Source organism: Molossus molossus, unplaced genomic scaffold (assembly GCF_014108415.1).
Source record: "Molossus molossus isolate mMolMol1 unplaced genomic scaffold, mMolMol1.p scaffold_m16_p_5, whole genome shotgun sequence".
Lineage (NCBI taxonomy): Eukaryota > Metazoa > Chordata > Mammalia > Chiroptera > Molossidae > Molossus > Molossus molossus.
In genome coordinates, this window is record NW_023425388.1 from 34,657,403 (window position 1) to 34,677,607 (window position 20,205).

Below are 20,205 nucleotides of genomic sequence, written 5' to 3' on the forward strand. Positions count from 1 at the left end.
CTAGTCACTGACTTCCTTTGTTCTAGACTATCTTTTTAAGGATGTTTGCATAGAAAACAACCTTGGAATGTAGAGATGGTGTCTCTCTACAGCAAAATGTAGACAAACGTACTACCCAGAATGAGAAAAATAATGTCTTCCTCTGGAGTGAAAGGCAGACATGCATCCGGTCCAGTGTAAAAGACTCAGATTCTCTAAGCCTGGGGTTGCTTTCCTGTGTCACAGCCCACCGCATGTGCCCGTGTGCACCTGGAACCATGGCTTTGCCTCGGTGGGACGTGCAGGCAAAGGAAACTAACAGGAAGATGCTGAAGCCCATGTTGCTTGCTGTGCTGTGAGTAATAATGTCCTTTTTTCTCTAACATAGGAGTCTTATGTTCTTGATCATTTTAATGTTTTTTTAAAAAGCGGTTTTATTTCTCTAAGTGAGCACCACAGTGTTGGTTTTGTATTGTTGGTTGTGCTGGACATGGCATATATATACACACACACACACACTCACACACATTTCTAACTAATTACTAAAGGCAAGAAATTTTTGAGAGGCAGGATCACTCAATCCATTTCCTCTAGTCTGTTCTATTGAGTTAATAACAACTAGAATTTATTCATTAAGAGACTCTATTGACATTATGGGAATAGCTTAATTTAACATACTTCATATTTATCTCACTATGAAATATATGGCATAACATGACCAATTTAAAGCTAAATTAATAGAGTATCCAGTGTGTCATCTATAGATATCCTGTCTCAACAGATGGCATCCAATCTTCAAAGATTTATTAGGCATCTCCTATATGCCCTGTGCTCTGATGAGATTAATAAGAGGAGAAATAGACACAGCCTAGATGCTCCCATGCATGGAATAAAAGATGTAAACAACTAAAAAAACTTTAGCATATAATAAAGTGATCGGTTGAGTAGTACAAAAAGTACTATAGTCGTTGAAAGAACAAAACGGTGTGGGCCTCAGGGTTTAGAAGACGTTTGGTGAGTGCTGACGAAAAGATATCATTTCAATAGATGAGAAGTGGTGATAAAATATGTGTGTGGGAAACAAGGTGAACTCCAGAATTTGGAGCTGAAAGAGGACTAATCTTTCTTTTACAATAGAGACCCAGGTGAGTTCAGTGATTTGGCCGGTCAGCACCGGACTCTGGACTGAAGCCCAAGCTTTGACTCTGGTTCTGGTACAGCTTCATGTTCCGTAACATTTGGCAGAGCTCAAGTCCAAACTCAGAATACGAGGCATAACCTCTTGACCACTGGAACAGGGCTTCTCAAATTTCGATATGCATACGAATCACTTGGGGATCACATTGATGTAAAAATGCAGATTATCATTCAGTAAACATAAGATTCTGCATTTCTACCAAACCCCCCAGGTGCGGCTGCTGATGCTCTCAAAGCACCACACTAAGCAGCAAGCACTAGAATACACAGTGCAGAGTACTGCCGTTAGTCTACACCTCAGAGAAGTATGCCGCAGCTCTTTAAATTTAGGAGGCCACATATCCCTTTGGAAATCTGATGAGCGCTATATACCCTCTCCACCGGGAAGATGAATGAGGAATATGCACACCACGTTTAGTGTGAAACACCAGGATTTTAAGAACCTCTCCACCTTCCCTCACTAAGCCCAGCCACAGTAGATCTGAAGAACTCAGGTGAAGAACCTCCAGCTACAAGGTAATACTGAATTATTAAACCACTTCACTGGCTTTCTCAAGTGATTCTTACAATTTCTATTACTACTGATGTACTCTTTGTGCTCATCAGTGCTTATGTTGGGCTCCTTGTTTCTTAGTTTCTACTTCTTTAAAGTAAATGAGTTTAACTGGCCTTTGATGCTGGGGTTCTCCTAATCAAAGCCTGAGCACAATTTCGTAGAAAGAAAGGAAGGGCTGTGATGATGTGAATGAGACTTTCAGAAAGGGGACCAAAGCAGAGCTGCCTCACTGAGCACCAGGCACACAGAGTAATTCACCCGGAAGTGAATGGAGCCGGAAGCACTGCTAAACACCAACGTCTGCTCCTCCACTCTGCCTGGGATTCCCTGGATGGCGTGTTCCTTCTCCTCTCCCATTATGTAATCTCCCTCAACTATGCATTACTTATAACAATTATTAGGATAATGTATTGTATCTCTCCAATGTACTAGGCGTCATGCCATGTGTTTTCATCCTGCAGTCCCCTTCAGCAGGTAGATTGCTGATGAGGAAATAGACAGTCCAAAGCCAACTCACCCAAGGGCAGGCAGCTAGTTGGGGGTGGAAATGAAATTAAACCCACTCCTGTTTGGTTATGAGTTCTGTTTTGCATTACTGCATCATTTTTTTTTTTTTCACTAAGTCACATGGCCGTGTGTTTGCAGATCTGAGGTTCTTTTTATTTCCAGCTATGTCTACGTCTTGCACAGCCTCAATCCCAGACCGAGCCCCCACTTTGTCTCGAGTCTTCCTTTCCTGATCTCTTCACTTACCCCCTAGGAACACTACTTTTATGTCCTCTCTCTCCTCTCTCCATCCTTTTCTTGCATCTACTGTCTTTCCTTCTGAAAAAGAAAAAAGAAAAAAAAGGGGGAGGAAGAGAGAAAGAAAGAAAAAGGAAAGAAAGGAAGAAGAAAAAGAAAAAAAGAAGGAAAGAAGGAAGGAAGGAAAGAAGGAAGGAAGGAAGGAAGGAAGGAAGGAAGGAAGGAAGGAAGGAAGGAAGGAAGGAAGGAAGGCCAGGACCCAAGAAGTAAAGGTGAGACTTTTTTTTTTTTTTTGGTACCTGCTCCTAGTGGGAACCGAACCCAGGACTCTCTGGTCTGCAGGCCAATGCTCCAACCGCTGAGCCAAACTGGCCAGGGCTAAAGGTGAGTCTTTTGAGCCTCTGAGCCTCACTGGGGAGTATTAATTATAGGGGCATAAAGGTTCCTGATCACCTGCTAAGACCACTATTGATACTTTAGTAGAAGTATCAACAGTATAAAATCTGATAACAATTGTTCTCATTAAGAAGCAAGCTCACTGAAAATATTCCTTTTATTTACAGGCAATGCTAAGGGTTATTATAACTTGGCTCAGTGAAGCAGTATTATAAGATCTAAAGTATAAACCAAACACTATAATTATATCTTCAAATTCATGGAACATCCTTAGTATCACTACAGTATAATCAAAATAAGTTATTTCTACCCAGAAAATTGCTTTGTCACGTGTTCCCACATTATGTCCAAGTTCCATCTTCAGTTTTCTTTATAAGAAAGATGTATAAAAAAGGTACATTCTGCTCTGATATTCAAAGTATAGCTTTAATATTTGAATCTGCAGGTTACCAAGTGACATTTACGAGCCTGTAAGTAGTGTTACATACAGGAAGCTCAACAATTCACACTTTATTTTTAAAGCAAGACAGAACGTGTTTCTGATTAAACCGTAGAATGCCAAAACTCCTGAGAATGCCTGAGTATAAAGTGAGAGTAAAGCCATTTCCTTAAAATCAAATTATCTGATAGATAAAAATGTTTTCCTCACTTCTTAAAGATAGGAAAGGAAATGATAGGTAATAATGTTTTTAAAATATCAAGCTAGGGAATGGAATGAGCTGATTAAAAATAAATGATTTGTTCTTAATAGTCTCAGTGAGTTTTGGGATTGGTAGAGAAAAAAATTAATTTCTGTTAGAAAACAGAACACAAACAGACTCATAGATACAGAGAACATTTTGATGGTTGGCAGATGGGAGGGGGGTGGGGGGTGGAGGAAAAAGGTAAAGAGATTAATAAATACAAATTGGCTGTTACAGAATAGTTATGGGGATGTAAAGTACAGCATAGGGAATAGTCAATAATATTCTTATAACTATCTATGGTCTCAGACAGGTACGAGATTTATCAGCATGATCACTTAGTAAGTTATATAATGTCTAATCAATGGAGTATACACCTGAAACTAATATAATATTGTATGTCAACTACAATTGAAAAATAAAAAATAATTTTTAAAAAAAGAATATACCAAAAGAAGCACAGATTATAAAAGACTAATGAATTTGGCACTAAAATTATAAACTTGTTTTCATGAAAAAAAACAAAAAACAAATACATTAAACAAAATGAAAAACAAGCCTCACGCTGGGAGAAAATATTTGTAAAACAGATAACTGACAAAAATAAATTACTAAATGCAATATAGAAAGAACCACACATCAAGAAGAAGAAGAAAAATAATTCAGCAGAAAAATAGGCCAGGTAATTCATGGAAGACGAATCCTAAATGGTCAATAAACTTATGAAAAGATGTTTTATCCTCACCAGTAGCATGGGAATGTAAATTATAACCATATTTGATTAGTGTATTTCACAATCATTAGATGGGCAAAACGTAAACTTCTAACAATGCCAAGTGTTGGTGAAAATGTGGACAACCAAGATCTCTTATGCCCTGCTGGTGAGAATGTAAATTGATACAATCAGTTTGAAGAATAATCTGGCAACAGAGGGCAAAGTTGTGCATTACTGTATGTGGCAGCCCTGGCAGGTAGAGGGAGGTAAAGACAAACCCACAACTCAGCAATTCTACTCCTAAGCATGTGAGCTGAAAAGATTCCACATATATGCACGAAGAAATATGTAAAGAATGTTCTAGAAGCATGATTTGTAGTCACAAAGAAATGGGAGCTCTCTTCCTGCATGCCCATCAACAGGAGACTAGACAAAGGGCAGAAAAGTGTACAGCCTGAAAAACAATGGGGGGAAGCTATTTAAATCAACACAGAAAGTACAATGTAGAGTAATACAAATTGCAGGAGAATACAAACAGGATGATACATTTATATAAGACTTAAAAACACACAAAATGATACTATAGCTTATGAATAAAAACTCATGTGGTGAGAATAAAAGGAATGTATGATGGAAAGAGACTAACCAAAGACCTTATATACATATATGTATAGCCAAAGGACACAGACAATAATAGTGTGGTGAAGGCCTGGGGTGGGGCAGGGGCTAGGAGGAGGGAGGCTAGGGGGGTAAAATTGGGGGACATTTGTAATACTGTCAACAATAACAAATACATAAATGAAACAATAATAATAAATAAAAATGTTTTAAATGCATGATAAATAAATTTCTGTTTGATAATATTTTGAGGGAGAAAAAGACAACTTGATCATGTCTGTCTATTAAGATGCTTACTTTCAACTTTTCTGCTCTCTTGCCATTTAGTCATGTTTTATTTATTTATTTATTTTTATGACATTCTTCCAATTTTTGTACAGATAGAGTGGGAGGGAGACAGAGGGAGGGAGAGAGAGAGAGAAACATCGACGTGAAAGGGACACATTGAGTGATGTGAAAGGGACACATCGAGTGGCTGCGACACATCGAGTGGCTGCCACCCGCACGACCAACCAGGGCTGGGGACAAACTGCAACCAAAGTACGTGCCCTTAGCGGGAACCAAACCCGGGTCTCTTCAGACTGCAGGCCGACGCTCTAACCGCTGAGCCAAACCGGCCAGGGCCATTTAGTCATGTTTTAAAGGGCTTTAAGGACACCTGCCATCAATCCTGGTCCTCATGTGTATCAAAAATGACCCTGTATACTAGCAGTTAGGTAATGTGGGAAAAGTTATTTGAAAATGAAAAGTTATACCTAAAAACGAAGTAAGTCATGCTAGGTGCACTTAGAATAAGATAGAATAAGATCACTCTATATCATTGGCCAACAGATCGAGCTGAAGCAGGGTAAAAATTGGACCATTTCTAACTAGGAATTCTTATCATTTTCGAGCTTTTACTTTATAAGGCACGTGACTTAGGAAAACACCCTGCCTTGAACTTCTTTTGATGTTCTCTCATTTGAGAGAGTTATTTTCAGTTGCGTTTCTTGTTTTGAAGTTGGAGTCCTATTCTCTGAGAACACCACAGGGCTCTCTATATTCTGAGCAACTACCATTTGAAAGAGGAAAGATAGAAACAACTCTATTCCGTTTTTAAAAATCAACATGCATCTAATTCAACACTGGTAAGCAATTTTAAAAATAATGCAGTTCATGTAATGACTTTTCAAAATGCTGATTAGATCCACGTTCCTGATACAAACGAATCTTCCCCTTCCGTCATGCGGGAGAACATGCTGCAGGGAGAAACCTCTTTCATTCAAACCGAGGCAACCGGCTTACAGCTGGTGTCCGCTGCTTTCAACACAGCGAGGGGACGGCAGGAAAGGCGCCTGTTCCACCTGACTCAGTGGTCTACCACCTTTGTGTCTGGAGGACTGATTCAGACACAGCCGTGTGCAACCACTCACAAGCAAGACGTTCAGTCTGGCTTATCTTCCAGACCTAGTCCCTATCAATTATGAAGGCTCCCCGAGGAAACAACCTGGCGTCTGTGTTCGGAATTCTCCGGCACGGCTCCATTAATTAGCACCGCAATTAGTGATGTTGTTATCAGTGCAAACTGCTTTATACCTTCTCCTGGCCATGGTCAAAGAAAGTGGGCAAAACGCATTCCACCATAATAAAGAATCAAGAGTTTTCACCGTTTGCTGTGGAGTGCTCACTCTTTCAATAGCCGCGCCTCCCTCCTGGGGTGTCCAGTAATATCGTCCATATGAGAAGGCAATTATTTGGGACCAAAAATAAAAAAGAAACATGCCCTGAGATTTAAGACATGTATGGTATGTCGACCACTATTGCCCGAAATCTCTGTACTTACTTAACAAGCATTTCAGAATGTAATTATTTTTCCATTAAAATATGACAGAACCTCTCAGACAAGATGAAAACATTTTCTCCTTCAAAGTGTGAAATAAGAATTCTGAACCATATCTTAAAACAGTAAGCTAATGCTCTTATGTCTGCAACTGAGTTTTTCCTTGGGCCTTTCAGCTTTACAGATATTTTATCCTTAGCTGCAATGTAACATGGTTATCATACGTGCTCATGCATTTTTTTCCTCTCTCAAGTGCGCATTCTCTCCTCACACTGAGAAGAAAATCAGCAAAAATATTTTTTGAGGAGTTCTAAGAATATCAATTCATGTTGCTGGAGTAAAAGGAATATCAAATGAAAGCAGCCAGTGCGCGGCTCCTCAGAGAGGAAGTCTTGCAGACCAGGGAGCACAGTCACGACGGAGCCCGTTGTCCTGTGTTTGGCTGCAGCCTGCCTTCCTCCTTCCTGCCTCCTCGGTTCAGCCTTCCTCCCCTCTCCTATGCAAATAACCGAGCTGCAGACAAGCACACAGTTTTACTTAGGCTTTCAATCTCTATTGCTAAAACGGGGATAATGCCCTCATTAACTGGTTAGTTAATGAAGTAGGCCTCCCTTTCCGAGGTCCTTAAGTTTCCAATCTAAAACTTGAAAGAAGAGCACAGCTAGTGTGGCTCAGTGGCTGAGCATTGACCTATGCACTAAGAGGTTGCCAGTTCGATTCCCGGTCAGAACACATGCCCAGATTGTGGGCCAGATCCCCAATGTGGGGCATGCAGGAGGTGGCCAATTGATGTTCTCTCTTATTGATGTTTTTATCTCTCTCTCCCTTCCTCTCTCTCTAAAAATCTATAAAGGAAAAAAGAATTTAAAATAAATAAAATAAAACTTGAAAGAAGAGAAAATTTTATATAGATAACTTCACCTTTCTGCACTCAACTTTCTCCTTTTTGAGTTATCTTCTCTTCTCTTGAATTTTCTTCAACATCCATTCATACAGTATTAAATTACACATTATTTGTAAATATATTTTTCTCACCCAACCATTTTCTTTTGACCATAAATAACCCTCTGTTTAATGTTTCTTTAAAAGCATTCTACAAATACTTAGATTTTTATTTGGTTTTTCTCTTTTCTTTTGAATTATTTTATCAATGACTTTTACCCAATATCTTCTGCATTTGAGTTGCTATTACAAAGTACACAGACTGAGTGGGCTAAACATTTATAAGTCATAGATCTGGAGGCTGAGAAGTCCAAGTTCAAGGCTCTGACAGATTCGACGTCTGGTCAGCGCCCATTTCCTGGTTCATCAATAGCCTACCTCTTGCTGCACCTCACATGGAGAAGAGATGAGAGAGCGATCTGGGGGCTCTTTTATGAGAACACTAATCCCATTCAGGAGAGCTACACCTTCAGAACCTAACCACCTCCCAAAGGCACCGCATCCTAATATCATTATATTGGGGTGGGGTGGGGGGGGCGGACAGAATTTTAACATGTGAATTTGGGGAAGATACAGAAATTTGGTCCATAATATTCTGCCCCTATACCACCCCCCAATTTCATGTTTTTCTTACATGCAAAGTACATCCCAACGGTCCCAAAAGTGTTAACTCATTACAGCGTCAACACTGAAGCCTAAGTTCAAGTTTCATCTACTGTCCTCTAAATCTGACATGGGTAAGACTCAGGATACAATTACCCTGAGGCAAATTTTTCCCCAAACTGTGAGCTTGTGAAATCAAACAAGTAGGTGCTTTCAAAATATATGATGGAACAGGCATACGACAGGCATTCCTACTCTAAAAAGAGAAAGAAGAAAGGAGGTCTCTGTAAATACAGAACCAACAAGGGAAAACTCAATTAAACCTTAAAGCCCAATGCTCCTGTTTGGCTTGGTGCTCTGTCTTCCAGATCCCCTGGGAGAGCAGTGTCGCCCCCAGGGGAACTGCTTTGCTGTGGCAGTGACTCTACCCACGCTAGAGCTCCCTGAGGTGGCCCCTCTCATATTGTGGTTCCACTGGGTACATCCCACAGGTCTCTGCAGCTCCTCCGCCACACACACTCCACTTAGGCACTGGGCTGGGATATCCTGGCCCACCTGAGCCAGAGAGGCAGCCCCAACCTTTGAAACTTCTCTACAATACCCCAGAGAAAGAAATTCAGTAACTTGAAGACATAGAAATAGAATCTAAAAAATTAAAGCATAGTGATTTTTTTAAAAAGACAATAAAATTATTAAAAACCTCCATAACATGCAAGAAAATATCAAGCATCTAACATACACATAATGAAAGTCCCAGTGGAAATAAAAACAAGGGTAGGTTGGACAGAAACCTGGAAAAAATAACATTAAAACAATTTTCAAATTTAATGAAAACTATAGATCTACATATCCAAGACTCTCAATAAATTGCAAGCAAAATAAACACACACACACTCACACACACACACACACACACACCAAGAAAAGGCACATCACAAATTGCTTAAAATCAGTGAGAAAGGAAAAATCACATAAAACATTATACGATGTGTAAAAGTGCACACTACAGAGAACAAAGGCCGTATTGCCTTCTCTAAGAAGGTTGTCTTAGTTTTCAGTTTATGTATAACTGTGATTTGCATGTGAGACCTTCAAGTTTATTTGGGGGATTGGGAAAATTATGACACACAGGACCAGAATCCTGATGTGCGCATAGACATTTGTATGACTATTTCACAAACTGAGCAGTATTTAAAAGCCAGATTTTAAAGAGGAACCCAGGAGAAAAACCAAAATTGAGAACCTTAAAAATCATACAAGGAAGAGTTCATCTGAATTAAATGGATAAAGAAGCAAAATAAGGAGCTTTGCAAAGGCAAGGGAGGTTTCAGAATAATACTGGCAAGAAATGCTCTTCTTTGGTGGCAGATCTGAAGTATCACAGAATAAAGGATCCTTCAGAGCTAGTCAACATCAAGAAGGCAAGCTGGGAAGAGACTGATCACTGGGCCCTGGAGGGCATTTGTGATCTGCAGGTAGAACATTCCCCACCTGGAGACTGAAATCTTTGTAGGACATTCTAAAAGGGCTAATCATGCCACATTTTTAGATCCCAAATCCTGAAGATGCCTGTTTTAGGTTGCTTGTTTCTCTCTTGCTTTACTATTTCCATTTGCTCATAATCAAAAGCCTTCTAACTAGCCAATCTGATAGCATTTTCTTTCTTTGTCCTCCACCCTATTCTGGGCAGAACTAGCAAATACACCTTTCCTGAGCACTGTCTGCCTCAGGTCTATTCATGTCTCCTCAAAAACCTTCACTGCTTCACTGTTTCATTTTCTGCCTAATGTAAATTGGTCTGGTTGCCAAGATCATCCAATATATGTCCTTATTAGACCTATTTACTTTTATTTCTTCAATACTCAGTCTCTGATCTATTCGTGTTCATCCTTGCTCCATCATTACTAGGCCTGCTTGCCTACCTTTACTCATGTTTTCCATGCTCTCATCTTCCCTCTTCACCTATCCATCCTTCAAGTACCAACACCCACCCTTGAAGCTTTTGCTCATGGCCTTTCCACCTTAAGAAATACCATCAGTCTCAAAATCTTGTTTATGTGAGTTAAAAGTTAATTTTCTGTGCCATGGAATAGTATTCTAATAATTTATTTTACATTAGTCTTTAAGTCTTATTCATATATTAAGTTTCTTGAGGGCTAAGCCTATAATTAATCTTAGTTCTATAGTTTCCAGTGCCTAAGACAGTTTTAAAGTACATAAAAGATAAATAATTATTGATTGATTGACATATCAAGTCTACAATTTAAATAAACTGGCTAAAGTAAATATATTTTCTCGGCTATTCTTCTAAAGATTATCCACTTAGTCACAATGAGATTTGTAATCCAAGTTAAATAGCAAAGATCCCTAATATTTTTCACATATAGAACTTTTCTGTAGCCAATTCCTAATTGCAGTCATTTAGAGGCTAAACTCCAAAGTTGGATTCCTTAGGTTATAAACAGTAATCTCAACGATTGATACTAAACTAAGTTCTGATGTTCTCTCGTCGGTAGACACGAAAACCACAGATCAGAATGATACGTCATAAACATGACGAGCAACGAATTCACATTGACTAAGAGAAAAGGTCTTGTCCTTCAACTTAACAGACAAATGTTCAACAGTTCACTTTGCCAGTAGGGTTGGTTTCCAGAGGTTTAAATAAAAGTGTGACAGGGTCTAGAGTGAGAACTTTTCATTCTTTCCCTGAGTATACAAAGAACATGTAAACATTATTCATGTCCAGAAAAAAACATCTCAATTTTACAACCTTACTTGTTACATTCCCCCAACCTTTTCAAAACTGGTTTCTATTAACTAGTTCTCTGTATTTAATTTAGTTCTCCATATTAATTTAAGGTCACAAAACTCAAATAACACACTAAACTTCAGGAAACCAATTGCAAGTAGATTTCAAGAACTATGACTTTATTACCACAGTCTATCCAATCTTCCGTTTATGTGATAAGATATCTTGCTTGTCTGGAAGCAGCCTCAATAGCTCCCTACAGTATCTAGTACTGTGATTTTTGTTTCCACGTTATGAAAATGTAACACATAATTTTGTGCCTGTCACACATAGTTGATGACCAAAAAAATAACATCTTTTGTTTTTCCCACTATTTAATTTATGCCAGAATTAAAGGATAGGTAGGAGGTACCAAAGACATGGTGTGATTTATACAGAAGGAAAAATGCAGGATCTGTAGGTTTTCGTGTGGAATATTATTATTGTGGGTCATGCATTAAAGAATCACCAACCTCCTAAAAACAAAAGTGTAAAACTACCTTAAAAGCAAACAGTTGGGTCTATTTTGATGGTCTATTCTTCAAATTAAGTTAGGAATAGACCTACAGTGGAACAGCCAATGAGATGGTTAGTTTCCATTCCATTTAGTGGGCATTATTTAGTGTAGCACGTTAGAAATGAGAAAGCTACCATAGTCTTTAGAGTTTGGACCAAGGAGATGTTAGAACAGATATTACACAGATGGATCTTCAACCATCAGATGAAAATTCTGTAAAATTTACGCATATTATCAAACTAATTAACTCATGGGTGACTAGATTTATGCAAGTTTTGGTTTTTCTACAGATTCTGTTTATAACATAGTCCTATCATACAGAGAAATGTCGCTCAAGTACTCTAGATAAGAGGAACTTGCTTATTATACTAAAAGAGAGAAAAAAGTTGAAAAGATAATTAAGAAGATTCCATTTTGAAGGAGTCAGACTAGTATATTTCCCATGAGAACATAAAGCAAACAGAGGAGTGGTTTTCGAGGGAATTTGTTAAATTATTTTATTAAGCAGTCTTGACATGAGGAGATGAAACTAGTTAGGATCAGAGTTGTATTGAACTTAAATGGATTCTGTGACAATTTCCTCCCTTCTCTTGAGATGCTTTGAGTGCACAGTTCACCTGAATTAATTGTATGAGGCATAAATTAGAAAAAAATAAAAGCGAAAACTCCTGGTAGTATGCAGGGGATCGCAGAGAATCCAGGACAAAACCTCCAGGGAACTAATTACTGGTTTCTAAACTTGGACATTTTGTGTGAAACATTTTCATCAAAGAATATAAATGTAAAAGTCGAAGCTGACCATTTCATTCATTACTGTGGAAATGCGGTACCTTGCCTGACCCAAGCTCCATGATGAAGTTTGTGCTCTAATGTATAGCAACATTTATGATATCCAGAGAGCAGTTCCGCCCAATTAATGGCCACAGTGGCTTCTTCGTCTTCACAGGCACTAGCGGGACGCTCAAACAGGGAAAGCAAGGCCGTTGTGAAAACAATTGCCTGAACCTTGACAAAAAGAAAAACAAACATGGGCAGAGAATCGTTGCAAGAAAAATCTACAGTCTTTAACATTAATAAAAATTGATATTGAATCAATAGGAGGTTCTTCAAGATTAGTTAAAAGATGCAAGCAGTTACATTAAAAGACTGAACAACTGCAATGTTAGTAAGGCAATTACCAAGGGCGGTTCATTTTCTTTTATGATACACTTGTCATCAAAAACAGTAGGAATAAAAATCTTTCACAATTGTGAAAGGATGTTATTCAAGTTAGACTACTTAAGAGTTCACAGGCATATTCTAGTGTCGTTCAGTAAGTAATAATTTTACAGAGGTCGGGTGGAATTTGATAGGAAGACAGAAATCATTGCATCCATGTCTGGGTGTCCGTGCTGCCCTTTCTAGTACATCTGTCCTTTGTTACATGATACAGGAGATGATCGCTTTCAGGAGGCTGGTACTGAGATGCCTGAAACATTATGAATAAAAATCAGAATACTTAGCTCGACTAGTGTGGCTCAGTGGATTGGGCACCGTCCCATGGACTGAGAGGTCCCCGTTTGATTCCTGGGACCCACATGCCTGGGTTGTGGATAGATCCCCTGGGAGCATGCAGGAGGCAGCTGATCGATGTTTCTCTCTCACACCAATGCTTCTCTCTCTCCCATTCTCTCTAAAAAAAATCAATACAAACATATTTTTAAAAATTAGAATAATTCATTTGAAAAGTTATGAGAGAAAATTTTAGACATTTGATATTTAATGTTTATTAATATTGGGATCTAATAGATTATAAGCACCCTGTGGTGAAAAAAGCAAAAGATATTTTCCTTTTTTTCTACATATTTTTTTCCTTTATTGATTTTAGAGAGAGAGGAAAGGAGAGAGAGAGAGAAACGTCAATGAGAGAGAACATTGATTGGCTTCCTCCTGCATTCTCCCTACTGGGGATTGGACCCACAACCCAGGCACATGCCCTGACTGGGAATTGAACTGGCGACCTCTTGGTGCATGGGTAGATGCTCAACCACTGAGGCATACCAGCTGGGCCAAAATATATTTCTATATATGAATATTGACTATTGACATTATACATAGTCAAGAAAACCCACAATGAAGATTGTTTTTTATAAGTAAGAAGAGAGGCCCTGGCTGATGTGACTCAGTTGGTTGGAGTGTCCTCTTGTACACCAAAATGTTGCAGGTTTGATCCATGGTGGGGCACATTTGGGAGGCAACCGATCAATGTCTCTCTCTCTCTCTCTCTCTCTCTCCCCCCTTCCTCTCAATAAAATCAGTAAGTAAATAAATAAATAAATAATTTAAAATAAAAAAGAAGAGAAATTATGACCTAATCCATTTCTTCTATGTCCATCATGTGAGATATTATAATCTATAATGTAGTTCAGTTAGAAGGTCCGGTCACACTCATTGCATTCTATTTCTATATTTAGATACTGTTTGATAATTAAGTTGAAAGTGTTCAATCTTATTGTTCCCTTACTTACCTTTCCAGTTATGTCCCCAAAAGACAGAATTGCTTCATTGGCATCAAGAGGGTCATACCAATAATCCATGCAAATTGGTGTTCCTTTCAGGCCTTGGAGTTTATATTGGCAAGGAAATTGTTCTTTGGACAGCAGATCATAAAAACAAATCTCTTTACTTGTAAAAGCCACCGCTATCTAAAGTAGAAAGTCAGAAAGCATTTCTGATGGATTTAGTGAAATCGATATGCAAAGTAGACATGCAAATCTTAGCACCAAATATTCCCTGAGGGTTCTTAAGAGTATTATAGAAATATAGCAGGGCACAAGTGTGTTTTATTCCAACTTTGGACACTCACCAAGAAAAAAATATTTCCCATCAAAATCATTTGAATACACTTTCTTGTCTGTCCTCCCTTCACAAACACACCAAATTCTTGTATCCACAGAAACTAGAGGACTATTCACAAAGGAAAAACAAACACACAGACAGCTTCAAGTTCACACAGTCACACCAAAACTTTACCCTCCAGGTTTTACAAAGTGAGCAGAAGCTTGCACAGAAATCGAGGAATAAAAGCTTGGTAAGAAACCTTCCTAAGTCAGATAATGTCCTGAAATCTATTTTTTAAAGGGTAAATAAATGTGTCAATAACATTGACAAAACTTACCCCCCCCAAAAAATAGAGAAAATAAACACATTACTAAAATCATAAATGAGTGGGTATTACTATTAACTTTATAGAAATTTTAAAAAGGGATTATAAGAAAATACCTTAAACAATAATATGCCGACAAATAACTTCAATTAAATGAAAAAAATTCATAGAAATATAAAAATTATCTTAATTTAAATAAAAAGGTATAGAAAAACTTAGCAGATACATAATAAGAGAATAAATTAGATATAAAAAACATTCCCACAAAGAAAATTCCAGTCCCAGATGCTTCATTAATAAATTCAATGAAACATTTAAAGAATTAACACCAGTCCTTCTAAAATTCTTCCAAAGAAATAAAAGTGGAAGCAACACTTCCCAAATCATTTTATGAAGCTAATATCATCCTACTACCAAACCACAGAGACATTACAAAAAACTGCAGATCGATATCTCTAATGATTATAGATGTAACGTTCTTCAAATAAATACTAACAAAGAGAATCCAACAACATATAAAAAAGATTACACACTATGATCAAGTGATATTTATACCAGAAAGGAAAGGTTCGTTAACATATAGGTACAATCACTATAATGCACCATATTAATAGAATAAATGACAAAAGCTATTTGATGATCTCAGTAGATACGAAAAAAAGCATTTGACAAAATCCAATACATGTTCATAATAACAAAACTCAATAAACCAGGAATAGAAGAGAACTTCTTCAACCTAACAAAGAGCATGTACAAACAAAAAACAAAACCTACAGCTGATATGATCCTTATAGTAAAAATGTGACTACATTCTCCCTAAGATCAGGAACAAGATGAGAATGTTTACTCTTAACACTTCTTCTATTCAACACTGTACTGAATTTTCTAGCTGGGGGAATTAGGCAAGACAAACAAATAAAAGCATCTAGATTGAAAAGGAAGAATCTAAACTATCTCTACTAGTAAATGGCATAACCTCATACATAAGATAGCCTAAAGAATCAACAACAACTAACAATAATGACAACAGCAACAAAGATTAGAACAAATAAATGAGTTCAGCTAAGCTGCAGGACATAAGATCATATTTTTAAAACCTATTATATTTTATATACTAACAATGAACAATCTGAAAATGAAATTACCAAAAGCAGTGTTGGAAGAATGAGAACACAAAACACAGATTGTTTTGGGATACAATATTTGTAAAGTATTCATTTGATAAATGTATAAACTCAGAATATATAAATAACTTCCCAAACTCAATAATAGCAAAATAAACTCAAAAAATTAACAAGAAATTTGAAAAGATACTTGACAAAAGAGGATATATAGGTAGCAAATCAGTATAAAGAAATATATTCAATATTGTTAGTCATTGGGAAAATGTGAGTTAAAACCACAATACAATAAAATACAAGCTTATTAAAATGGTTCAAATTCAGAGAACAAAAAACCTGATCATACCAAGTATAGGTGAGGATGTGCTATATCCATACAATGAAATATTACACACCAGTAAAAATTAAACTACTGATGTATTCAACAACATGGATGTATCTCAAAAAAATTAAGCCAGGTCAAAGAAGTCAGACCAAAAAAGGAACGCACACAGTGTGATTCCTTCCTATTACACAAAAGTCTAGCAATTGCAAACTAATCTATAGTGATAAAGCATATCTATGGTTGCCTCGCAGGGAGGGATGGAAGGAGTTGGAGGAGGATTACAAAAAGATACAAGAAAGTTTTGAAGGTGACAAATATGTTCATTATCTTCATTGTAGTGTTGAGTTGTCACAGGTATATAAATGTATTAAAATCTATTAAGTTGGATATCTTTAAGATGTGCAATTTAGTTTGTATAATTATACCTCAATAAAGCTATTTTTAAAAAGAAGTAAAAGCAACATTCTTGAAGCTTGTATGTTGAGTAAATACAAAGGAGAGGTTGAGATTTATCAGTCCTGGAAAGAAGAAATAGTGCAACATAATCACTATGTATTATAGCAACACAAACATTACATTATAAGAACAGAATGCTGCACACAGACATGAAAAATCTGGACGAGAACTATCTTTTAAACCATACCAGTTAAACATGAACACCAGCTTCTCAACAAGAAGGGAGTGGATGTGATATCAGCTTCTGAAATCAGGTTGCTTCCATTAACAAGCTTGCAACACTGTATTACATTTTGTGTGACCTGGAGCAAATTTTACCACCTCTCCTTGCTCCACCCCTAATTCTTAAAGGGGAAATAAGATCCACTTCATGGTGATTTTGAGGGGATTAATAGAACAGGGTATGTCACATAGGAAGGTAAAGATGATGATAATGATTCTTTATGGGTCCAGAAAGTAGAATACACTATGTCCCACTAAAACAAATCCTTGCTCTTTGGAGAAATGGCTGATTCTGGGTCTAGCATAATACATACGTGAAATGAATCTGAAACACCTTGTCATACCAGGAAGCAAAGAAGTTTTCAAAGACCACTAGAGTTATATCAAAATGAGACTCAGAAGCTGGTTTACATTAGTTTCTCTGACCAAAGATGGTACAATTTAGGAGATGGTATAATAAGTCAGTAGATTGACACAATACAAATTTGTTTAAACCCATGAGTGTGTAATGATATTGATACAATAATGATAGTAGTGTTCATGTTTTACCTTCAGAGGATATTAAAAAATCAGCTCATTATTTTGAATACTGGTAAATAAAAATAATTAGGCATTTCTTCTGCCTTTGCTATACAATTTGAAATACATGAAAGCTAAATAATTTACAAGTGAAATTTTTTTTTTGTAGAGGTATAAAGGAAAAGGAAATGATGAAATTAGCATGTCATCATCTTGCTCCCCTGATAAATGGATGAATCTGGAATAATCAGCCATAACTGTTAACATCCCAAGAAGAGAGAGAACCAGGTATTTTGTGCCTCCTGATTGAGGAGCACCTATACCAAGACTTTAGTCTTGACTACGCATTTACTGGAAATACGGAGAATAAGTAGACATGTCAAACAACCCCAGATAAATACAATCTGAAAAATCTAGATGGTGTAAAGTCTGAAGGACAAACATCTAGTTTCTTCAAGAATAACATTGAACAGCAACAACAACAGAATGCAAGAATAAAGAAGGGAAGGAAAATGTGTTAAACCAAAGAGATGTATCAACTATGTAGTGTTTGAACTTTATTTGTTTCTTGTTTCAAACTAACTGTCAAACAAATAATAAACTATCAAAAATCATAAGACAAAGAAATATGTACATGACTAGGTATATAATGATATCAATGAATTATTGATATTTATATTAAATATGTAGTGGTATTATGGCTATACTAAAAAGAGACACATTTTTAAAATGCTAAATATTTACAGACTAAATGATTAGATGTTTTGGATTTCAACAGAGGGAAGGTATAAATGAAACAAGACTGGATGTGAAGTGGAAAATGGTTAAGGGTGAATATTGTTCTGAATACTATTATTCACGCTTGTGTGTGAGTTTAAAATTTTTCAGAGTGAAATTTCCATCTACTTAACACAAAATACGAAGAACAAGAATTCTTTAAGCTGCGTTCTTCTCTCACAAACTGGTTTTCCTTTCCGTATGTTCTCTTACTCATAAGCATAGTTATATAAAGATGTTTGGACTGAGTGGGCCCTAAACATCAGAACTAAGAAACTGATTAGCACAGTGGTCAAAATCATCAAACGAGACAAGCAGTTCCCTGTGATTGCAGTCAGCTGTGCCCACACTGTGCAGCCTTTCAGCTCTGCACACAGATCCATGGTTCTGCTGCAAACTGTACAGTCGTACAGGTCTTATTAGCTAGTGATGCAGCACGACCACATCTGAGACAAAGCCAAGCATCTGAGTTGGCATCAGCCATGTAAAGGCGCACAGGAGAACAGCGTGGAAGACAGAGTAGTTCCCTTGGCTCTTCTTGTATTCCCTCCAGGTCAGGTTCGAGGCACAGAAGAATAATGCAGCTCTGTCACTGCTCGTGTTATGCTTGACATTGACCTGGGACCCTGTCCCATTATTTCCCCCCTTACACAAGCAGTAAATTTATGTATGAAGACTCTTTACCTTGTTTACATTTTCCAGAGAAACCAGACTTGTCACCCACAGGTGTTTCAGCTTGGTGGCATCTGAAGTGATAGGAAGTGTTTCTTGCAGCTTTAGATTCTCTCCCCAAATGCCTAACAAACCGTCCTTACTGATGGTCACATAGCGACTGGAACTCTTCAAGAAAATGACCTTTTGAATGGTGTCCTTGTGTTTCACTGGGAGGAATTCGAGGTCTTTCCACTGGGGAACCACAGTTGCCTTTGCACGTTCATCATTCTCATAAAGTGTTAACAGCAAAAATGAAGAAAGTTTGTCCCAATTAATGAAGCCGTCCTGGGCCACATCCACCTTGTCAAAGAGCTTCCCATATTCTTCCCGTGGGCCCCAACCAACAGTCTCTGTCATCCTCTGCGTGAACTCTTCTCTGGTCATGCAAATGGATTGACTTGGCTCTGGGGGCTAGAAATTGGGATAAAAACAAGACAGCCAGTGAAAGCATCAGAAGTACCAGAGCACTTGTGCCCCCCCCCCCCCCCGGTGGATCTAATCGGTGATTCTGCCAAGGTACTGAGAAAAATGTCTTTTACTTTATACTTAAGTGATGGGGAGCAAATAGCTGACAAGGCAACAAGCAGATATCCTCAACAGCATGTCCTTATATGCAGGAAAGGGAGGCAGGAGAGCCAGAGATCTGGTATGATGATAGAAGCAGGGCTCAGAGTAATGCAGGGCTATGTGCCAAGGAATGGGGGTGGCCTCTAGAAGTTGAAAAAGGCAAGGAAACAGATTCTCCCCTAGAGCCTACAGAAGAAAAACAAGTCTGACATTACCTTGATTTTAGCCCCATAAAACCCATTTTAAAATGTCTGACCTCTAGAATTGTGAGATAATAAAGCTGTGTATTTTAAGCTACTAAATTCGTGGTAATTTGTTATAACATCCACAGGAAATTAATACAGTGGTTTAAAGAAAATGGGTGAATCCCTGAAGAAAGTTTAGTACGGGCAGTAAAATTATACAACAGTGAGACTTTAATCCAAGGGCAAGAAGTCCACTTCTATAAATATACACCAAGAACCATGAACCCATATACAGTTGATTTTTGTTATTCGTGGTAGCTATGTTTTATGAAGTCTCTACAAACACTAAATCAGCAGATACTAAACCATTTCTCCTAGGGGAAATACAAGGTTAGGTTTCTTTTGAGCTTCTGGTCACAGTATTTTCATCAACTGATCACTTCATAATTTTGTTTTATGTGTGTTTCTGTTGAAAGACACCTTATTTAATGTATATTGTTAATTCACTAACATGGAATTCATGGCCAACAGCACTATAACTCATGCCTGAACGAAACTTATCTAACACAGGTATTTTCTTCATAAGACACATGACAGCCTTCTTGCACTTAGAA

The 20,205-nt window shown here is 37.6% G+C and overlaps 1 protein-coding gene across 1 annotated transcript in view; it reads right to left on the reverse strand.

The window, feature by feature from the left end:
• The window catches only part of WDR49 (WD repeat domain 49), a 154,299-nt gene that overhangs the window by 98,628 nt on the left and 35,466 nt on the right, over nucleotides 1–20,205 (reverse strand). Inside the window, exons 3-5 of the mRNA XM_036243520.1 lie at nucleotides 18,810–19,250; nucleotides 14,068–14,244; nucleotides 12,391–12,565 (exon numbers count right to left, since the gene is read on the reverse strand). Of these exons, the coding sequence (XP_036099413.1) occupies nucleotides 12,391–12,565; nucleotides 14,068–14,244; nucleotides 18,810–19,250 (793 nt within the window). The remainder of the gene's footprint in view (nucleotides 1–12,390; nucleotides 12,566–14,067; nucleotides 14,245–18,809; nucleotides 19,251–20,205) is intronic.